Source organism: Oncorhynchus mykiss, chromosome 26, assembly GCF_013265735.2.
Source record: "Oncorhynchus mykiss isolate Arlee chromosome 26, USDA_OmykA_1.1, whole genome shotgun sequence".
In the NCBI taxonomy this organism is placed as follows: domain Eukaryota; kingdom Metazoa; phylum Chordata; class Actinopteri; order Salmoniformes; family Salmonidae; genus Oncorhynchus; species Oncorhynchus mykiss.
Window position 1 is genome coordinate 29,557,328 of NC_048590.1, and position 22,840 is coordinate 29,580,167.

At 43.9% G+C, this 22,840-nt stretch overlaps 2 protein-coding genes across 3 annotated transcripts in view; both read left to right on the forward strand.

Annotated features, from left to right (window-relative positions):
* Nucleotides 1–2,747: 2,747 nt before the first annotated feature.
* Nucleotides 2,748–4,756, forward strand: p22-phox (cytochrome b558 alpha-subunit). The gene is made up of 6 exons (NM_001160312.1): nucleotides 2,748–2,805; nucleotides 3,227–3,296; nucleotides 3,544–3,618; nucleotides 3,777–3,860; nucleotides 4,068–4,149; nucleotides 4,559–4,756. Exons 1-6 carry the CDS (start codon nucleotides 2,748–2,750, stop codon nucleotides 4,754–4,756), a joined length of 567 nt encoding a protein of 188 aa, NP_001153784.1.
* A 948-nt stretch (nucleotides 4,757–5,704) lies between these two features.
* The window catches only part of tcf25 (transcription factor 25 (basic helix-loop-helix)), a 35,099-nt gene continuing 17,963 nt past the window's right edge, over nucleotides 5,705–22,840 (forward strand). For both annotated transcript variants that reach the window (XM_021586323.2, XM_021586324.2), the window contains exons 1-10: nucleotides 5,705–6,748; nucleotides 7,180–7,317; nucleotides 7,466–7,534; nucleotides 7,738–7,859; nucleotides 7,990–8,055; nucleotides 8,141–8,223; nucleotides 17,786–17,916; nucleotides 18,466–18,565; nucleotides 19,946–20,039; nucleotides 20,183–20,275. In XM_021586323.2, coding sequence (XP_021441998.2) covers nucleotides 6,533–6,748; nucleotides 7,180–7,317; nucleotides 7,466–7,534; nucleotides 7,738–7,859; nucleotides 7,990–8,055; nucleotides 8,141–8,223; nucleotides 17,786–17,916; nucleotides 18,466–18,565; nucleotides 19,946–20,039; nucleotides 20,183–20,275 — 1,112 coding nt within the window. In that variant the 5' untranslated portion in view covers nucleotides 5,705–6,532. The remainder of the gene's footprint in view (nucleotides 6,749–7,179; nucleotides 7,318–7,465; nucleotides 7,535–7,737; nucleotides 7,860–7,989; nucleotides 8,056–8,140; nucleotides 8,224–17,785; nucleotides 17,917–18,465; nucleotides 18,566–19,945; nucleotides 20,040–20,182; nucleotides 20,276–22,840) is intronic.

A 22,840-nucleotide genomic window follows, 5' to 3' on the forward strand; every position in this document is an offset into this window, starting at 1 on the left:
GGGAGGTGACCGCAGCAGCTTTCCAATCTTTAGGGATCTCAGATGATACGAAAGAGAAGTTGAACAGGCTAGTAATAGGGGTTGCAACAGTTGTGGCAGATAATTTAAGAAAGAGAGGGTCCAGATTGTCTAGCCCAGCTGATTTGTAGGGGTCCAGATTTCACAGCCCTTTCAGAACATCAGCTATCTGGATTTGGTGAAGGAGAAATGGGGGAGGCTTGGGAAAGTTGCTGTGGGGGGTGCAGAGCTGTTGATCGGGGTAGGGGTAGCCAGGTGGAAAGCATGGCCAGCCTTAGAAAAATGCTTATTGAAATTTGCGATTATCGTAGATTTATCGGTGGTGACAGTGTTTCCCAGCCTCAGTATAGTGGGCAGATGGGAGGAGGTGCTCTTATTCTCCATGGACTTTACAGTGTACCAGAATGTTTTGGAGTTTGTGCTACAGGTTGCAAATTTTCTGTTTGAAAAAGCTAGCCTTTGCTTTCCTAATAGCCTGTGTATATTGGTTCCTAACTTCCCTGAAAAGTTGCATATCGTGAGGGCTATTCAATGCTAATGCAGTACCCCACAGGATGTTTTTGTGCTGGTCAAGGGCAATCAAGTCTGGAGTGAACCCAGGGCTAAATCTGTTCTTCGTTTTAAAAAAAATTGAATGTGGCATGCTTATTTAAGATGGTGAGGAAAGCACCTTTAAAGAACAACCAGGCATCCTCTACTGACGGAATTAGGTCAATATCCTTCCAGGATTCCCAAGCCAGGTCAATTAGAAAGGCCTGCTCGCTGAAGTGTTTTAGGGAGCGTTTGACCGTGGACCCATTACCCATTACGGACGCAGGCAATGAGGCAGTGGTCGCTGAGATCCTGGTTGAAGCAGAGCAGTGGTGCATTTAGAGGGCAGGTTGGTCAGGATGATATCTATGGGGGTGCCCGTGTTTACTGATTTAGGGTTGTACCTGGTAGGTTCCATGATAATTTGTGTGAGATTGAGGGCATCTATCTTAGATTGTAGGAAGGCCGGGGTGTTAAGCATATCCCATTTTAGGTCACCTAACAGTACAAACTCTGAAGATAAATAGGGGCCAATTAATTCACATATGGTGTCCAGGGCACAGCTGGGGGGCTGAGGGGGGTCTATAACAAGCGGCAACAGTGAGAGACTTATTTCTGGAAAGGTGGATTTTTAAAAGTAGAAGCTCTAACTGTTTGGGCACAGACCTGGATAGCATGACAGAACTCTGCAGGCTATCTCTGCAGTAGATTGCAACTCCACTCACTTTGGCAGTTCAATCTTGGTGGAAAATGTTGTAGTTGGGGATGGACATTTCAGAATTTTTGGTGGCCTTCCTCAGCCAGGATTCAGACATGGCTAGGACATCAGGGTTGGCAGAGTGTGTTAAAGCAGTGAATAAAACAAACTTAGGGAGGAGGCTTCTGATGTTAACATGCATGAAACCAAGGCTTTTACGGTTACAGAAGTCAACAAATGATAGTGCCTGGGGAATAGGAGTGGAACTGGGGGCTACAGGGCCTGGGTTAACCTCTACATCACCAGAGGAACAGAGGAGGAGTAGGATAAGGGTATACGAACTGGTCATCTAGTGCATTGGGGGACAGAGAATAAAAGGAGCAGATTTCTGGGTGTGGTAGAATAGATTCAAGGCATAATGTACAGACAAGGGTATGGTAGGATGTGAGTAGTGGAGTTAAACCTAGGCGTTGAGTGACGATGAGAGAGGTTTCGTCTCTGGAGGCACCAGTTAAGCCAGGTGAGGTCTCCGCATGTGCGTGGGGTGGGACAAAAGAGCTATATAAGGCATTTTGAGCGGGACTGAGGGCTCTACAGTGAAATAAAACAATAAGAACTAGCCAAGACAGCAGTAGACAAGGCATATGCACATGATGGCACAAATAAACTTAAAAAGTAAATCTGTTTTTGTTTGGTTATCTTTTAATAATTGTAGAAAATTAAATACGTCATCAGAAGTGTCCACTTAATTTGAGGGCTGAGGGGATAGGGTGTGTCTTTTTAGTGTTTGGACCGTACTCGAGATACTTGTCTCTCTGCCCTAACAATGGAGTCGTTGTCCACAAATTGGTACAGATTAATAAGCATAGTTGTCTGTCTAGTTTCTGCCTATCCTCTCTTTGGATTGGTGGATACATCTCATAATTTAAAAAATGTTTGAATATTAAATTAGGGTTGTTGACGTAAACCGCCTTTATTCAATGGAGAGAGAGATGCTGCTAGCTTCATGCATAACCATCTCGATACAACTCTGATATAAAGTTGCCGTGATGTCCTACTTAATCAGTACACTCATAACTTAAGCATTACGAAATTTCTATTTGATCAAATAAACCTCACGTAGCAAATAAGCCATTATTTTTTTGTGGACCAAATTCAACACGCATATTGGCCTCCAAACAACAACTTGGTGAGCGAAAGAAACGAAACAACGTCACCTGCTTGTATAATACAGATTTTTGGCCGAGTTGGTGCTCTCGCTTCGCCTCTTCCTCTCTGGTTAAGGGTTACTCCTCCCAGGTCACATCCTCAACCTTTTTTCCTATCGCTCCGCTCAGACGTTACGAGACCGAGGGCCAGACCAGGCGGCTGCTACCACCCACCTTTGTTCCTCCAAAACGTATACATTTTCACTTTCCACAATAATCGAACGTGACAGCCGCGATCATTTGGATAACTTCCAAGCATAGAGGGGAGTTCTGTCGGTCCGAACGAAGACAGAATGGGGAAAATAGAATGGGCTATGTGGGCCAATGAACAGGCTCTGGCGGCGGGGCTCAGTGAGTAGAGAACTTTTGCCAAGTTTAGACATCTGAGTTTGGTATTTGTGTAATGGTATCAACTGTTAAAGGAATGTGTAATCCCATTAGTTATGCGTTATTACTGTATATTAATATATGTGTTTTTCCAGTATGGTATGCCTAACAAACATTGGTCATTAAAACCGACCAAAAACAAAATGTAGAAATGGTTCCAGACAAAAATATTATAAGTCATTAAATTGTATTGGTAGTGAGAATATTTGAAAACATATCTGTATAAAACACTAAATCAAACTTGGGGGGGGGGGGTGTACAAATTATTTGGGTCTTGGCACATTTCGATTTGAAAGTTACAGGATACAAAAAAGTGTCTTCATCTGTGACTTGCAGGAACTGTTGATAAACGAAATATTTTCTTCTTCCTACTTCCTCATTTCAGTTCTCCTTACTGGTGGTATAGTGGGGGTGGCTGGCCAGTTCAGGGACTGGGAGTTTGCTGCTTATGCTATGTATCCTTTCACTGGCGGCAGAGCTGTCTCTTACAGTATAATTCCATGCACAAAATTGTATCTATTGTTGTGATTAAATGCTGATTTACCCTTGACACGTCACAAGGAATGCATTACAGGCATCTACACCATCATTTATCTTCTTTGTGCATTTATGTCCAGATGAGACCCAAATGTATATTTGCATAGTATAGTGAGGTTCCACGTGTGCCTGTTGTTGTTGAGTAACCTTGACTGATGTGCCCAGAGCTGCAGGGGTGTTTGTCTGTCTACTAGAGTACCCAAGGGGCAAGAGAAACAAGGGCACCAGCGTAGAAAGGACGTGAGTACCCACATACACCATACCAAGCTAAAGTTTCTGTACAGTCACTCTAACAGTGATGCAACAGATATGATTCCACCAGTTGAAAGCAAGTCATAAGCAAGTCTTCATCACTGAAAGTTCTCGATAAATAACTCTTAATATTGGGATTCTTCCAGGGGTCAGTACTGCTTCACTGTCTGTGTGAAGTCATTCGGCCCACTGACCAGGAACTACTATGTCAGAGCGTTTCTACATGCAGCGTGAGTACATTCTGTGTCAGTATAGTCAGATCTCTGGGCTGAGACAATATTCTTTCCCTTCACTGTCTCCTTCCAGCTGTATTAGAGACAGGTTGTGTCATTGTGCAAAGTCATTCTTGACACCATCTTCATTGTTTAAATATCACATTGCATGTTATCAGTGCCTTGCCTTTGTAACACTCTTTCTCTGTGTGTGGGTGTTTATAGGATCTGCGTTCCTGGTGGTTTCATCCTTGCAACGGTTCTTGGCTGTGTCTGCCTCGGCATAGCTAGCCTCATCTACCTTGCGGTTAGTATTTCAAGTATTTGAAAGTATTTGACTCAAGTTAGGTGGTCAGACAACAACAAGGTAGTGTTGTTGTCTGACCGCCATATGAAGGTAGTGTGATAAATCTAATTGGTGCAATATCAGCTGATGCTATCAGTTGAATGAACACTCAAGTTTCCTGTATGAACCTACGGCCCTTGATTTACAAGGAAGCGTTTGTTTGCCCTCTGGTATTTATCATTATTAGCTAGTTAAGAAACCCAGGCTGTCAGGGGAGTGACTTGGCTGTTATCACCTATTGTTGTTGGGAATTCACTGCATGCCTGTCTGCATGCATGCTTCTAGAGATCAGCACCAAAGCAACCCATTTATCTATGTTATTGAGGGAGCCTGAATGATCTTTCGTCTATTGTGTCTGTATGTCTTCTAGGCGGCCATCCGAGGGGAGCAGTGGGAGCCCATCCTGCCCAGGAAGGAGAGTGCCCGTAAGCCGGTGGGAGAGAGCATCAAGCTCCCTCCCCAGAACCCTCCACCACGCCCACCCGCAGAGATGCGCAGGAAACGGGCAGAGGACCTGGAGGCGGCTGCCTATGTCAACCCCATCGCTGTCACTGCCAATGATGACTAGATCCCCTTACTTTCCTTCCTTCAGGCCTGTTGGGCTAAGCTCACTCAGGTTAGCTTATGTTTCCACTGAGCCCCAACCGAAACAGATCTACAGTGGAGCCCCACCCAGGCCATGCTCTGTTCCGACTGCCATTGGCTGAGAGCCGAATCCTAAATTGAGATAGATAAGCTTGCATAACTTAGGTTTTGTGTAAATTGGGCATTGGCGTCAATGGGAATTTGTTATGGATTGGTATCAAGTTAGGAATCAGGCCTCGGAGAGTAGAGGGTTGTGGAGAGGACACACTGCTGCTGATGTTTGATGATGTATAAGGGATTGTATTGAACTGAGATGTGGCTGTGCCTTAGTTACTGCAAAAGGTTTGTGTCCTATGTCTCTGCACCACCTGCTACAACTCTTTCAGTTACAATAATTTTGGTCCCCAAAAGGCTTTGGAATGTAAGTGGCAAAGTTTGTATTCTTGTTGTGACAGTAACTTATTTTGTGAGTAATTGGATGAATAGATGTGGATGAGAATCAACCACATTTACTGGCACAGACATCATGAAATTATTTTAAAAGAGAATGAAGAGCTATTTATACATTTTGTATCCTCAAAATATACTGTAGTCTTTTACACTGGAATTTAAGTTGTTTATAAGCAAGCACTGTTTTGCGTTATCTCTCTTTGGACGGTTACTATGTCAGTGGTCAACTAGCTGTATTCTGGACAGTTGTGTATTCACCTCTCTACAAAATAATGTATGTCTATGTTTTATGCTTGTTATGCTTTTGATACAATCTGAAAATAAACATAGTTATTCTAGTTATTTAAAATGTGCATGTTTACCATATAACTAAAATGCATGTTTCTGTCTGTTTCATCGTTGATGAACTGTGGGTTTGGAATGACAATTACGTGTCATGTCTCAAGTTTTACATTTCCTCTTTTCTAATAGTTCCTATGAACCCTATGCATTTAACCGTTCCTTCTCACAGCGCAACACTAAGACGCTCACACACTTTATTGCGACACGTTGGAAATTCCTGCACTAATCAGATCATACACAGCCACAGAGATGTCATACATTAGTTATAACAGATTATACAGATTATGTTTATACACCCTAATGACATTTACAGTTGTTGTGACATACACATACATACATATCTTTTCTCCATATGAAGCACCTTCTTCATTCCTATGGTCATAGGAAACAATACAATGTGTGTTTCCTTGAGTGCTCTGGGTTTGGCAACCATTACATCATAACAGCAGCAGGAACAGGTGCAACTTCCTTATTTGTTTATCTGTGTTATACTCAGTCTAATTTATTAGTTATAATGGCCATTTCTTGACACCATAACACATACAAGTTATTGATAGACCCAGGGCAACCCTTGTTAACAACAAAATTATGCATTGGTCATAGGCTTTGAAACCATTAACTGACTTTACAGCAACAGCCTTGACAGTGGTTGCCGCTCCTCCAGTATGCAAATAATAGTTGAAATGTTGAAAGTCGTTAGTTCCCTTTTGTGTTAACTTAATTTCAGGCATTTTCAGAGCCTTTGTCTTTACGCACTACTGCTCCCTAGTGGTACAAAGGTTAACGGCAGCGAACTGTGATTTTCAAAACGAAAATAGTTGGCATGCACCAAGATTGTCTACATGGAGAACCCGTAGAATAAACTCTTTGGCATGCGGATTTTGCTCTCATGTTGTTTATGGCTGTAGCTGGGTCAAATCCCAAATTAAACCATAGCCCATCTTCGTGACAACTCTGTCCCGGGAAGATGTCGAGTCGTGCTCTGAGGAGGTTGAAGGGGAAACAGCGGGGGCAGGAGGCCCTGGACCTCGGTGATCTTGTCCCAGGGGAAGGGCCAGAGGAGCAGGCTGCGGATGTTGAGGAAGAAGAAGAGGAACTGGAAGAAGCTGTTCTCCAGCCTGTTAAGAGCAGCATCAGAAAAACTAAGAAGAATAAGAAAAACTTGTGCAACATTTACGAACTGGTGGAGTGTTTCTCCTTTTCTAACACACATTGCAAAATGTTTACGAAATGTCTTGTTAACTGCCACGTAGCTCCACCCCCTAGGCTACATAACTGTGTGACATAGCTAGCTAGCTTGTTATGCTAGTCAATGAAAAAGCAGCAGGGCACATTGACATATGCAGACAGTGTAAACAAATCAAACCAGCATTATACTGACTAACCGATTTTGCCTGGCCAGACAGGACTCATACAGTACACACCCTTGCCTTGACCATATGAATGTCACTAGGATGGGTTGGAATCCCAATGGCTCCCGCAAGAACGTGAAAAAAAAGGCAGAGACTGACCAAAGATTAATTAAAACTATGTGCCGTTGTTGAGATTTAGTCTCTGATAGACAACTTTAACCCAAGCCTTTCTGTCCTTCTTGCTGGAACCATGTCGCTGCAGATATGTGATGCAGAGAAAGCCACGACGGATGAAGACACAGTGAAGCCAGAAGAACAGCATGGTGATGAAACCAAGGAGAAGAGTGACAGCGGGGAAACAGAGAAGAGAGATGCACAGCCTGAGACAGGTGCTGCGAAGGTGAGGAGAGAGGCCCTTGATACACTGTAGCCTCCACAGTACTATGGGGTATTGTGAGCCCCATTCCTCTTCAGTCTTGTTGTTATTATGCATGATTGATCTAGTCAAAATTTTTTGAAGAGTTGTTTAATCGTTTTTATGATGTCAGTCCGGAGATAAAGCGAGCAAGAAAAAGAAGAAGAAGAAGAAGAAAAAGAACACTACAGGAGATAAACAGGTATACAGTCCATCTTGACAAATCACTTCCGCATATGTCCCCCAATGTGAGGGCACCGTTGTGCACATTGCCATATTAACCACTGTTGTGCACACATTAAGTGCTTTAGCAGCATTTTATTGTGTATTGAGGCTATGGGGGTTCTGCCCTGACGCCATCTCACTCGGTCACATAGGCTGCTCTGTCTTATGTGTGGTTGTCAGGAGGGAGCTGGGGATGACATTGACGCGTTGCTGGAGACCATAGAGCAGTCTAATGGACTGACCCTGCAGAGTGAGGGCTGTGGAGGCTCAGACAACAGGCCTGTGCTCTATGTGGAACACAGGTGAGTAGGTGCACAGCACAACATCAGGACTCTCAGTGGGGTAACATCATCCAATCAGAATAAACATCATTTATGGCAGTCATTTATCAGTGATAGATTTTACTGGGACTTACCCTCTTTTGTTTGTTAGGAACCTGAATCCTGAGACGGAGTTGAAGAGATACTTTGGAGCTCGAGCAGTTCTTGGAGATCAAAGGTAAGATCTTCACAGAACTCCTTATCAGTGGGACTACTACTATTAAAGGTTACAGTGTAAGGCCATCTCTTCATTCTTTCCTCAGACCTCGTCAGAGACAGAGACAGTTCCATCGCAGCACCTGGATGACCATCCCTAAAGACACCTGGCCACGCTTCAGTCGCCCAGGTCAGACCTACACTCAACCTCTCACAGTCGGGCATCGCTCAGAATGCTGAAAGCCTTGTGAATATACAGTGGGGCAAAAAAAGTATTTAGTCAGCCACCAATTGTGAGAGTTCTCCCACTTAAAAAGATGAGAGAGGCCTGTAATTTTCATCATAGGTACACTTCAACTATGACAGATAAAATGATGAAAAACAATCCAGAAAATCACATTGTAGGATTTTTTATGAATTTATTTGCAAATTATGGTGGAATATTAAGTATTTGGTCAATAACAAAAGTTGATCTTAATACTTTGTTATATACCCTTTGTTGGCAATGACAGAGGTCAACCGTTTTCTGTAAGTCTTCACAAGGTTTTCACACACTGTTGCTGAATGGCTGAAGCCATTTCTGACTGAAGCCATTTCTGACTGAAAAGTTATGTTACAGAAATCCCTAATTTGTTTAGGAAAAACATTCCCTCAACCCTTTCTATCTCTAAGTGACACATGTATGCTTTGCATGCACGTGACCAATAGGGCCTGACCTGTAGCATATCATCATCCATATATCCCCCCCAAAAATAATCAAATGTATTTATATAGCCCTTTGTACATCAGCTGATATCTCAAAGTGCTGTACAGACACCCAGCCTAAAACCCCAAACAGCAAGCAATGCAGGTGTTGAAGCACGTTGGCTAGGAAAAACTCCATAGAAAGGCCAAAACCTAGGAAGAAACTTAGAGAGGAACCAGGCTATGGGGGGGTGGCCAGTCCTCTTCTGGCTGTGCCGGGTGGAGATAATAACAGAACATGGCCAAGATGTTCAAATGTTCATAAATGACCAGCATGGTCAAATAATAGGTCTGGGACAGGTACCACATCCGGTGAACTGGTCAGGATTACATAGCCGCAGGCAGAACAGTTGAAACTGGAGCAGCAGCACTGCCAGGTGGACTGGGGACAGCAAGGAGTCATCATGCCAGGTAGTTCTGAGGCATGGTCCTAGGGCTCAGGTCCTCCGAGAGAGAGAAAGAAAGAGAGAATTAGAGAGAGCATACTTAAATTCACACAGGACACCGGATAAGACAGAAGAAGTACTCCAGATATAACAAACTGACCCTAGCCCCCCGACACATAAACTAGTGCAGCATAAATACTGGAGGCTGAGACAGGAGTGGTCAGGAGACACTGTGGCCCCATCCGATGATACCCCCGGACAGGGCCAAACGGGAAGGATATAACCCCACCCACATTGCCAAAGCACAGCCCCCACACCACTAGAGGGATATCTTCAACCACCAACTTACCATCCTGTGACAAGGCCGAGTATAGCCCACAAAGATCTCCGCCACGGCACAACCCAAGGGGGGGCACCAACCTAGACAGGAAGATCACATCAGTGACTCAACCCACTCAAGTGATGCACCCCTCCTAGGGACGGCATGAAAGAGCACCAGTAAGCCAGTGACTCAGCCCCTGTAATAGGGTTAGAGGCAGAGAATCCCAGTGGAAAGAGGGGAACCGGCCAGGCAGAGACAGCAAGGTTGGTTCGTTGCTCCAGAACCTTTCCGTTCACCTTCACACTCCTGGGCCAGACTACACTCAATCATATGACCCACTGAAGAGATGAGTCTTCAGTAAAGACTTAAAGGTTGAGACCGAGTTTGCGTCTCTCACATGGGTAGGCAGACCATTCCATAAAAATGGAGCTCTATAGGAGAAAGCCCTGCCTCTAGCTGTTTGCGTAGAAATTCTAGGGACAATTAGGAGGCCTGCGTCTTGTGACCGTAGTGTATGTGTAGGTATGTACGGCAGGCAGGACCAAATCAGAGAGATAGGTAGGAGCAAGCCCATGTAATGCTTTGTATGTTAGCAGTAAAACCTTGAAAGCAGCCCTTGCCTTGTCAGGAAGCCAGTGTAGGGAGGCTATCACTGGAGTACTGTGATTTAAAAAATGTGGTTCTAGTCAGGATTCTAGCAGCAGTATTTAGCACTAACTGAAGTTTATTTAGTGCTTTATCCGGCTAGCCGGAAAGTAGACCATTGCAGTAGTCTAACCTAGAAGTAACAAAAGCATGGATTAATTTTTTTCTGCATCAGTTTTGGACAGAAAGTTTCTGATATTTGCAATGTTGTGTAGATGGAAAAAAGCTATCCTTGAAACAGTCTTGATATGTTTGTCAAAAGAGAGATCAGGGTCCAGAGTAACGCCGAGGTCCTTGACAGTTTTATTTGAGACTACTGTACAACCATAAAGATTAATTGTGAGATTCAACAGAAGATCTCTTTGTTTCTTGGGACCTAGAACAAGCATCTCTGTTTTGTCCGAGTTTAAAAGTAGAAAGTTTGCAGCCATCCACTTCCTTATGTCTGAAACACAGGCTTCTAGCGAGGGCAATTTTGGGGCTTCACCATGTTTCATTGAAATGTACAGCTGTGTGTCATCTGCATAGCAGTGAAAGTTAACATCATGTTTTCGAATGACATCCCCAAGAGCTAAAATATATAGTGAAAACAATAGTGGTCCTAAAACGGAACCTTGAGGAACACCGAAATTTACAGTTGATTTGTCATTCACAGAGACAAACTGTTCTCTTTCCGACAGATAATATCTAAACCAGGCCAGAACTTGTCCGTGTAGACCAATTTGGGTTTCCAATCTCTCCAAAAGAATGTGGTGATCGATGGTATCAAAAGCAGCACTAAGGTCTAGGAGCACGAGGACAGATGCAGAGCCTCGGTCTGATGCCATTAAAAGGTCATTTAGCACCTTCACAAGTGCAGTCTCAGTGGTATGATGGGGTCTAAAACCAGACTGAAGCATTTCGTATACATTGTTTGTCTTCAGGAAGGCAGTGAGTTGCTGCGCAACAGCCTTTTCTCAAATTTTTGAGAGGAATGGAAGATTCGATATAGGCCGATAGTTTTTTATATTTTCTGGGTCACGGTTTGGGTTTTTCAATAGAGGCTTTATTACTGCCACTTTTAGTGAGTTTGGTACACATCCGGTGGATAGAGAGCCGTTTATTATGTTCAACATAGGAGGGCTAAGCGCAGGAAGCAGCTCTTTCAGTAGTTTAGTTGGAATAGGGTCCAGTATGCAGCTTGAAGGTTTAGAGGCCATTATTATTTTCATCATTGTGTCAAGAGATATAGTACTAAAACACTTGAGTGTCTCTCTTGATCCTAGGTCCTGGCAGAGTTGTGCAGACTCAAGACAACTGAGCTTTGAAGGAATACGCAGATTTAAAGAGGAATCCGTAATTTTATTTCTAATAATCATGATCTTTTCCTCAAAGAAGTTCATGAATTTATTACTGCTGAAGTGGCCATCCTCACTTGGGGAATGCTGCTTTTTAGTTAGCTTTGCGACAGTATCAAAAATAAATTTTGGATTGTTCTTATTTTCCTCAATTAAGTTGGAAAAATAGGATGATCGAGCAGCAGTAAGGGCTCTTCGATACTGCACGGTACTGTCTTTCCAAGCCATTCGGAAGACTTCCAGTTTGGTGTGGCGCCATTTCCGTTCCAATTTTCTGGAAGCTTGCTTCAGAGCTCGGGTATTTTCTGTATACCAGGGAGCTAATTTCTTATGAGAAATGTTTTTAGGGGTGCAATTGCATCTAGGGTATTGCACAAGGTTAAATTGAGTCCCTCAGTTAGGTGGTTAACTGATTTTTGTCCTCTGACGTCCTTGGGTAGGTAGTGGGTGTCTGGAAGGGCATCAAGGAATCTTATATCTACAGAAATAAGACAGTTCCTGCTTCTGTTGCCTGTTTGAGTATTTGTGTTACAGTGTTTGTCTTACGGTGTTCAGAGTTTGTTATAACCAATTTATTGATGTGATTATTATAGACAAACACCGTAACACAGACACTCAAACAGGCAAGAGAAGCAGGAACTGTCTTATTTCTGAAGATATATATGGATGATTTATAAAGCCAGGCACGTTTAACAGTTAGGCTATTGATTATAGACCTAATTAAGTGGGGGTTTCCTTTCTCCTCACTTAGTTAATAAGGCAAGGGCTGTTTTCTTGTCTCCTAACCCTGCTGCTGCATCTGTCGCATTGTTATCAACACCAATATGACGGCTTTTTTATTAGCAACGTGGTCTAGGAAAAGGCGCCAATTCAACAGCACACGGATGTGTTTCAGAACCGCGGACAGCGACCACTGTCCAACGCAGGAGGAAGCATATTTGTGATAAAATAATTTTATTTTCTCTTTCTTGCACCATTGTTCTTACATAATATAACCAAATACAATTTCAGTAGCATGTCTTAGAGTGAAGGACTGTGCCATCCCCACGACCTCCACAATGGATCAGTCCACTCAGACAGGTGCAAATCGGACAGGTGTCTTGTACAGCATGACTGTTATATTATTTTTGCTTCTGCTCAACTAAAGAAATCTCAGTCGACCAGTCGACTAAATGGGGTCGGCCCTACCTCATCCACTAATGTACTGTAACTATGATGGCACAAATTAAGTTCAAGCGAACAATCGAGAGGCATGGCAGCATCCCCGTTAGCTGCTGCCAAGGCAGCCGCTACTCTTCCTGGGGTCCAAACAGAAACAGAAAAGTAAGCCCGGTATACAGTATAAACGTTATATTTCAAAATACAATGATGATTCAAGACCATTCAGAAATGAATACTACCAAAAATAAGTTATACTTTTTGGGATTAAGGGCACCCCAGCCTCGTAAGGGTGCGTACTACTCCACTGCTTATAAATATAATTTAAGTATAACTATAAGAAATATAAGATGTGCCAGTAAATTATATCCAGCTCAGGGCTTCAATAATGCATTTGGTTTGCTAACTTTCTTGCTAGATGTCAAGATCAAGGTTCTTGGTTACAGCAGAGACATTCAATCCCCTCCTGGATCAAGATCCATGTTGACTAAATGGTTATGTGTGTCAATAAAAATAGTAATATATTTATTTATTTATATTCCTTATTATTTGAAATAGCGCCCCTTGTGTGCATTCTGGGTAACACCGTATATCCCGAATATGTTACAGAAACGGTATGAAAATCTGGATACTGCCCAACCCTACAAAACAATAGTCTGCATCATAAATAAATCAATACATCACAACAACATTGTGTACTGTACACATTCACACTGCTCTACCATTAAAATGTACAACAATACAATATTACAGTGTGTGTGTGTGTGTGTGTGTGTGTCTCTTCGCAGTCTACGTTGTGCTGTGAGGTGTTGTTTTATGTTTTTGAAATCTGATTTTACTGCTAGTTTGGGTTACCTGATGTGAGAGAGTTCAATGTAGTCTTGGCTCTATGAAGTACTGTGCGTTTCCCAACCTCTGTTTTGAACTTAATGCAGGACTCTACAACCCTGTTCCTGGAGAGCTAACGTCTTGCAGGTTTTCACTCCAACCCTAATCTAGCACACCTGATTGTAATAATTAGCTGGCTGGTAAACTTAACCAGCTTATTTACAACTGGAGTTGGAATGAAAACCTACAGGAGGGTAGATCTCCAGGAACAGGGTTGGAGACCCCTGCCTTAGGGACTGTGAAGAGACCCCTGGTGGCATGTCTTGTAGGATATGTATAGGTATCTGAGCTGTGTTAGCTGTTGAACAGACATTTTGGTGCTTCCAACACATCCATACCTCTCACAAAGACAAGTAGTGATGCAGCCAGTCTCTCTTCTGCTTTGAGCTAGGAGTGATTGACAGGCATGTTTTTTAAATGAGCTCTCTGTGTAATGTACATTTAAGGGCCAGACACGCTATAGTGTAGCTCCAGTTCTCTGAAATACATTTTGAATGGCCAGTTTCTATTTATTAGGATTTAATCAATTATGCTAAATTTAACCCCCATCTCCCCGGGCTGGCGCCTCTATGTTGAGCAACAAGGCAACAGTGTCTCTCCATTATCACATTTGGAATTCTCATCGGACTCTAAGAATCCTGGTTCAGTTTGGATAGCATGTAACCAATCAAGAGTTGCAGCAGAAAAAAAGTGCATGTTAACAGCAGTGGGCAGCCTGAAGCCTTGTTGACAGAGACAGCTTTTCTGGGTAGGATCACACTAAAGGCTGTGTTCTGTGGCTTTAAACGTTGCCCTATGACGTCTTGTTAAAAAAACAGTACAATCACCACATATCGTTAATCAAATGCTGCCTAGCCCTCTGGCTCAAAGACTCTATTGATGTTTGGGAAAGACTCCATTGATGTTTGGGTCCATAGTGCCCCTGGTGTTGTGGGATACTGGGCTGTTTAACCCAGAGCTGAAGTTGAAGAAGAATCAGAAGAAGAAGAAACACTGTTATGTCAGTGTTAGCTACTCCTCAGGGTGTTAAAGCTCCCCAAAACTCAAGGCTTATGCAATCACCTGACTAGAGATTTGGTCTGGGAAATATCATTTCCCTCCCAAAATATAGATGGGTCATTTAAAAAAAATATTTTTCCTCTCACTTTTTGAGTAGTCTCGATGCCTTACTTTGTATGTGGTACACCATGACTGCTGTGTCACCATGAAATGCTTCCCTCTGAATCCACTTCTCCTTAGCCCAAAGTGTGTTCATTCAAATTCTAGGGTGCTATACTGTACTTGGGCATAGAATGAGTGGGACAGATTGCAATTTTTATTCCACTTAAATATCTACAGGGCATTCGGAAAGTATTCCGACCCCTTGACTTTTTCCACATTTTGTTACGTTACAACCTTTTTCTCGTCAATCTTCACACAATACCCCATAATGACAAAGCAAAAACAGATTTTTAGAAATGTATTGAAAATAAAAAACAGAAATACCTTATTCGCATAAGTATTCAGACCCTTTGCTATGAGACTTGAAATTGAGCTCAGGTGCATCCTGTTTCCATCGATAATCCTTGAGATGTTTCTACAACATGATTGGAGTCCACCTGTGGTAAATTCAATTGATTGGACATGATTTGGAAAGGCACACACCTGTCTATATAAGGTCCCACAGTTGACAGTGCATGTCAGAGCAAAAACCAAGTCATGAGGATGAAGGAATTGTCCGTAGAGCTCAGAGACAGGATTGTGTCGAGGCACAGATCTGGGGAAGGGTACCAAAACATTTCTACAATCAGGCTTTTATGGTAGAGTGGCCAAATGGAAGTACATGATAGCCCACTTGGAGTTTGCCAAAAAGCCAACTAAAGACTCTCAGTCCATGAGAAACAAGATTCTCTGGTCTGATGAAACTATGATTGGCCTGAATGCCAAGTGTCATGTCTGGAGGAAACCTGGCACCATTCCTATGGTGAAGCATTCTGGTGGCAGCATCATGATCTGGGGATGTTTTTCAGTGGCAGTAACTGGAAGGCTAGCCACCGGAAAAATGAACGGAGCAAAGTACAGAGAGATCCTTGAAGCTCCAGAGCACTCAGGACCTCAGACTAGGGTGAAGGTTCACCTTCCAACATGACAACGACCCTAAGCACACAGCCAAGACAACACAGGAGTGGCTTCGGGACAAGTCTCTGAATGTCCCTGAGTGGCCCAGCCAGAGTCTGGACTTGAACCCAATCGAACTTTTCTGGAGAGACCTGAAATTAGCTGTGCAGCGACGCTCCCCATCCAACTTGACAGAGCTTGAGAGGATCTGCAGAGAAGAATGGGAGAAACTCCCCAAATACAGGTGTACCAAGCTTGTAGCATCATACCCTAGAAGACTCGGCTGTAATCGGTGCCAAAGGTGCTTCAACAAAGTACTGAGTAAAGGGTCTGATACTTATGTAAATGTGATATTTCTAAAAACCCTGTTTTTGCTTTGTCATAATGTGGTATTGTGTGTAGATTGATGAGGGGGGAAAACAATTTAATCAGTTTTAGAATAAGTCTGTAATGTAACAAAATATGGAAAAAGTCAAGGGGTCTGAATACTTTCCGAATGCACTGTATATCTATATCGAATTGACTTGTATTGAAGTCTTGTATTGACTGTATTGAAGTCACCGCACAGCCATCCTGTTACTCCTCCTCAATTGTAAAAATGTTGGATTTTGGAAGCTATAGAAATGCATTTATTATTGTCTATATTCGTTTCTGATTTATTCTAATACAGACACTTGAATGCATACTTTTAAGTTGTATTATGTGAGCTAATACATAAAAATGTAAAAAATATATAACATTTTCCTTGAAGCATTTTTTTTAGGGTACTAATGTTACTGTCTCCACTACAACAACCAAATATTTGTCCTTTTTTGTCCTTTTAATTGAAATACTGTAGAATTCCATTAATTCCTGTGGAGGACTGCTCCTACTAGGGAAGACCAATATGGCTGACTGGTGGCTTCAAATCACATTTTATTGGTCACATACACATGTTTAGCAGATGTTATTGCAGGTGTAGTGAAATGCTTGTGTTTCTAGCTCCAACAGTGTAATAATATCTAACAAGTATATATAACAATTTCACAACAATACAAACAAATTAAAGGAATGGAATTAAGAATATATAAATGTCAGAGCGGCATAGACTAAGATACAGTAGAATACAATACAGTATATACATATGAGATTAGTAATGCAAAATATGTAAACATTATTAAAGTGGCCAGTGATTTCAAGTCTATGTATATAGGCAGCAGCCTCTAATGTGCTAGTGATGGCTATTTAACAGTCTGATGGCCTTGAGATTGAAGCTGTTTTTCAGTCTATCGGTCCCAGTTTTGATGCACCTGTACTGACCTCGCCTTCTGGATGATAGCGGGGTGATCTGGCCGTGGCTCAGGTGGTTGTTGTGCTTGATGATCTTTTTAGCCTTCCTGTGACATTGTGTGCTGTAGGTGTCCTGGAGGGCAGGTCGTTTGCCCCCGGTGATGCATTGGGCAGACCGCACCACCCTCTGGAGAGCCCTGAGGTTGCGGGCGGTGTAGTTGCCGTAGCAGGCGGTGATACAGCCCGACGGGATGCTCTCAATTGTGCATCTGTAAAAGTTTTAGGTGCCAAGCCAAATTTCTTCACCCTCCTGAGGTTGAAGAGGTGCTGTTGTGCCTTCTTCACCACACTGCCTGTGTAGGTGGACCATTTCAGTTTGATAGTGATGTGTATGCCGAGGAACTTGAAGCTTTCCACCTTTACCACTGCGGTCCTGTCTGTGGGTAGAGGGGGTGCTCCCTCCGCTGTTTCCTGAAGTCCATGATCAGCTGCTTTTGTTTTGTTGATGTTGAGTGAGAGATTATTTTCCTGGCACCATACTCCCAGAGCCCTCACCTCCTCCCTGTAGGCTGTCTCGTCACTGTTGGTAATCAAGCCTACTGCTGTTGTGTCGTCCGCAAACTTGAGGATTGAGTTGGAGGCGTGCATGGCCACGCAGTCATGGGTGAACAGGGAGTACAGGAGGGGGCTGTGCACGCACCCTTGTGGGGCCCCAGTGTTGAGGATTAGCAAAGTGTTGATTCCTACCTTTGCCACCTGGGACCGGCCGTTCAGGAAGTCCGGGACCCAGTTGTAGAAACTTAGCCTCTGAATGGGCAATACATAGCATCAGCAATCCAGGGTTTATATACGTCATTGCATGTAACTCACATTGCATAATACTGTCCGTAATATTTCCTCCTTCAGGTATCTCAATGACCCTACTGGAGTCCAGGGATGGTCTACAGTACTTCACCTTCGAGCACAGCCGGGACTACCAGCAGATTCAGTTCAAATTCCTGGACTCAGTGGAGTCCATGGATCCCAACAACATTGTGGTAAGGCTACACCCACGGTCTCAGGGAGATTGATCAGCAAAGCCGTAATGCGCGTCTCAAATATCTAGGACAACTGATATGCATGAATTTAGATTCTAGATAAATCCTGACTAAGATTCTAGGTCACGGCATGAGAAACTAGAGGTAAATTCAGTTGAAATTTCAGGTTGAGGACATGCCTAATGCTTAGACAAACGGTGATCCTCCCCCCTGTGCCCCCCATAACTCCCCCACCCGTCTCCCTGTCTTCCCCACCTGTCCCCCCACCCTTCTTCCGTCACCCCCACCCACCCACATCTCCATCACCCTCCCCTTCTCCCCCACCCTCCCCCATCTCTATCACCCTCCCCGTCTCCCCTACCCTCTCCCTGTCTCCCCCATCCCTCCCCCATGTCCCCCTGCTCTCCCCAACCTCCCCGTCTCCCCTACCCTCTCCCCGTCTCCCCCACCCCCTCCCTGTCTCCCCCACCCTGTCTCCCTCTCCCACTGTCTTCCCCACCCCCTCCCTGTCTCCCCCACCCTGTCCACCCCATCCTACCCTCTCCCCAGGCCCTGCTACAGATGAACCCCTACCACATTGACTCCCTGCTGCAGCTCTCTGATGTCTGCCGCATACAGGAGGACCAGGAAATGGCCAGGGACCTAATCGGTGAGTGTCAGGGACCTGATTGGTGAGTAGGACTCCTTTCTTTGCTCTGGTTGGCAAGGAGGGTCATTCTCAAAGCTCTGATTGGTTAGTTGGGGATCCTCTCTGCTGTATCCTCTTGCTCAAGGTTTGTAAATGTGTCATGAGACCCCTTTGGTATGTTTCCTTGGACCCATATACAATTTAATCTAGGTCCCAGATAAATAGTTGGAATAAGTTTATGCAACATTATTCTTGATAAACATTGGTGTCCTCTGGGCAGTACATTTTTAATAGGTTATTTCATACACAATACCTATACCACACACTGCTCTAGTATGTCATATATTACCTGATGCCAGGTTTTCTTCAACTAAGCTTTGGAACCCGAAGTAGGCCCTGAGCATTTCTCGTTTGGATCTCGAGCTGAAAAAGCTTAAGAACCTCTGCCTTATGCTATTGATCTAGATAAGGTTTAATAGTTAAATTGAGTCATCTGTATCCACAGCATGTTTATTCTCTGAAAGACTCTAAATGGGAAGGAAAAAAAAGAACAACAAGGGGCCAGCATGCAAAGTAGTGTATTTCAGATTCCTCAGGTAATGCATTTAGGCAGGAAATATTACCATACTGTTACTCCAAGCCTGTCGCTACTACCCTGCTAACATCGTCTATAAATGAGTTGATAAATACAGTTAAGGTTTGAGCAGAGCTTTGGTCAGGGCTAAATCACATCAATTACAGAGGGCAAGCAAAAGCAGCTTCCATTTACAGTGACTTCTCTCTGACCTCCAAGGTGAAAGTACATTTTCAACCACACGTAACTGAATTGAACCCATCTAAAATATTTATTGGTTATCTAGCCACGTGTTTGCACTGTACACAATACATTCAAACAACCAACAGATTGTTCCGATATAGTCACTGAAAGTGCATGTCAAGATTCTTGTGGGTGTAGCCCCTCTCATCCTGTCAGCTGCTCCTGATCATGCTAATGAGGTCCTACTCAAATCAACTCATTACAGCAGCTCTGGATTTTTTTTATACAGTTGTATAATCTTAGTTTGCAAGGACTTAGTACATTGGGATCCTACCAGTGTTTTGACCAATGAGAAATGCTGCAACCTCTAGGTAGCTAGTCTTGTTGATGTAGTATTTGACACTGGAACTTGCAAGGGAGAAAGTAAGTGGTTTCACTTAAAGCTGTTTTCATGCCTTCCAGCAGAGGGAGACATTTATGTTTTTACAAAAGACAAACAGACAGGTGGAAGGAGCCTGGAGGAGGGTATGGTGATCTACCAATTGAGAAACACTGAGACTGTTGAGCAGCCAGGTAGTGCTGGCTAAAGTTAGATATTTTCACTTGTCTTTGATAAATTACTGTGTGGTGTGTGTGTGTTTCAGAGCGTGCCCTGTACAGCTTTGAGTGTGCATTCCACCCTGTGTGCAGCCTGACGTCAGGAACCAGCAGGCTGGACTACCTGCGACCAGAAAACAGGTTAGATAATACATCTCTGCTATACAGGTCAATCCACAAACGCTGTTATGCAAGGGCCTTTCTCTTAAATTTCCATTGAATTTATAACTTTACAAGGTTTATAATAAGTCTCTCCTTTGTCTGTATATTTATCCTCTCTGCAGGGCATTCTACTTGGCTGTTTATAAGCACATGATGTTCCTGGAGAGGAGGGGATGCCCCCGGACAGCCCTGGAGTACTGCAGACTCATCCTGAGGTACATGGGAGACTGTGTGTATGTGTGCGCACAGTGTGCACCCCAGGTGTCCGGGGTAGAGGGAAGGTGTGAATCGCATAATGGAAAGAAGTATAGCGATGGACTGTTTTTATTTATTTGCACAAGAAAGATGAATAGTGCAGATAAAGACAAAAAGTGAGTGCATTTTTTTTTTATGTATGTAGATTAGGGCCTAATACATTTATTTCAATTGACTGATTTCCTTATATGAACTGCAACTCAGTAAAATCTTTGAAATTGTTGCATGTTGCAACAGGTGTATAAAACTGAGCACACAGCCATGCAATCTCCATAGACAAACATTGACAGTAGAATGGCCTTACTGAAGAGCTCAGTGACTTCAACATGACACTGTCATAGGATGCCACTTTTCCAACAAGTCAGTTTATAAAATTTCTGCCCTGCTAGAGCGGCCCCGGTCAAATGTAAGTGCTGTTCTTGTGAAGTGGAAATGTCCAGGAGCAACAACAGCTCAGACTCAAAGTGGTAGGCCACACAAGCTCACAGAACAGGTCCGCCAAGTGCTGAAGCTGCTATGGGTTTCCATAGCAGAGCAGCCGCACACAAGCCTAAGATCACCATGTGCAATGCCAAGCGTCGGCTGGAGTGGAGTAAAGCTCATGCCATTGGAGCAGTGGAAATGCGTTCTCCGGAGTGATGAATCATGCTTTACCATTTGGCAGTCCAACAGACAAATCTGGGTTTGGCGGATGCCAGGAGAACGCTACCTGCACCAATGCATAGTGCCAACTGTAAAGTTTGGGGAAGGAGGAATAATGGTCTGGGGTTGTTTTTCATGGTTCGGGCTAGGCCGCTTAGTTCCAGTGAAGGGAAATCTTAACTTGCTTCCAACTTTGTGGCAACAGTTTGGGGAAGGCCCTTTCCTGTTTCAGCATGACAATACCCCTGTGCACAAAGCGAGGTCCTTACGTAAATGGTTTGTCGAGATCGGTGTGGAAGAACTTGACTGACCTGCAAAAAGCCCTGACCTCAACTCCATCGAATAACTTTGGGATGAATTGGAACGCTGACTGCGAGCCAGGACTAATAGCCCAACATCAGTGTACAATCTTACTAATGCTCTTGTGGCTGAATGGAAGCAAGTCCCTGCAGAAATGTTCCAATATCTAGTGGAAAGCCTTCTTAGAAGAGTAGAGGCTGTTATAACAGTGAAGGGGGGACCAACTCCATATTAATTCCCATGATATTGGAATGGGATGTTTGACAAGCAGGTATCCACATACTTTTGGTCATGTAGTGTGTGTGTGTGTATATGTGTATGTATATATATATATATATATATATATATATATATATATATATATATATATATATATATACTGCTCAAAAAAATAAAGGGAACACTTAAACAACGCAATGTAACTCCAAGTCAATCACACTTCTGTGAAATCAAACTGTCCACTTAGGAAGCAACACTGATTGACAATACATTTCACATGCTGTTGTGCAAATGGAATAGACAACAGGTAGAAATTATAGGCAATTAGCAAGACACCCCCAATAAAGGAGTGGTTCTGCAGGTGGGGTCCACAGACCACTTCTCAGTTCCTATGCTTCCTGGCTGATGTTTTGGTCACTTTTGAATGCTGGCGGTGCTTTCACTCTAGTGGTAGCATGAGACGGAGTCTACAACCCACACAAGTGGCTCAGGTAGTGCAGCTCATCCAGGATGGTACATCAATGCGAGCTGTGGCAAGAAGGTTTGCTGTGTCTGTCAGCGTAGTGTCCAGAGCATGGAGGCGCTACCAGGAGACAGGCTAGTACATCAGGAGACGTGGAGGAGGCCGTAGGAGGGCAACAACCCAGCAGCAGGACCGCTACCTCCGCATTTGTGCAAGGAGGAGCACTGCCAGAGCCCTGCAAAATGACCTCCAGCAGGCCACAAATGTGCATGTGTCTGCTCAAACGGTCAGAACAGACTCCATGAGGGTGGTATGAGGGCCCGACGTCCACAGGTGGGGGTTGTGCTTACAGCCCAACACCGTGCAGGACGTTTGGCATTTGCCAGAGAACACCAAGATTGGCAAATTCGCCACTGGCGCCCTGTGCTCTTCACAGATGAAAGCAGGTTCACATGGAGCACATGACAGACGTCACAGAGTCTGGAGACGCCGTGGAGAACGTTCTGCTGCCTGCAACATCCTCCAGCATGACCGGTTTGGCGGTAGGTCAGTCATGGTGTGGGGTGGCATTTCTTTGGGGGGCCTCCATGTGCTCGCCAGAGGTTGCCTGACTGCCATTAGGTACCGAGATGAGATCCTCAGACCCCTTGTGAGACCATATGCTGGTGCGGTTGGCCCTGGGTTCCTCCTAATGCAAGACAATGCTAGACCTCATGTGGCTGGAGTGTGTCAGCAGTTCCTGCAAGAGGAAGGCATTGATGCTATGGACTGGCCCGCCCGTTCCCCAGACCTGAATCCAATTGAGCACATCTGGGACATCATGTCTCGCTCCATCCACCAACGCCACGTTGCACTACAGACTGTCCAGGAGTTGGCGGATGCTTTAGTCCAGGTCTGGGAG

Excerpts from the sequence above, each read along its gene's own strand:
- p22-phox (NM_001160312.1), top strand. The coding sequence starts at position 2,748 with ATGGGGAAAATAGAATGGGCTATGTGGGCCAATGAACAGGCTCTGGCG. Across the intron at positions 3,861-4,067 it reads AGAGCGTTTCTACATGCAGC|GATCTGCGTTCCTGGTGGTT; the intron begins GTGAGTACATTC and ends GGGTGTTTATAG. Across the intron at positions 4,150-4,558 it reads CTAGCCTCATCTACCTTGCG|GCGGCCATCCGAGGGGAGCA; the intron begins GTTAGTATTTCA and ends TATGTCTTCTAG.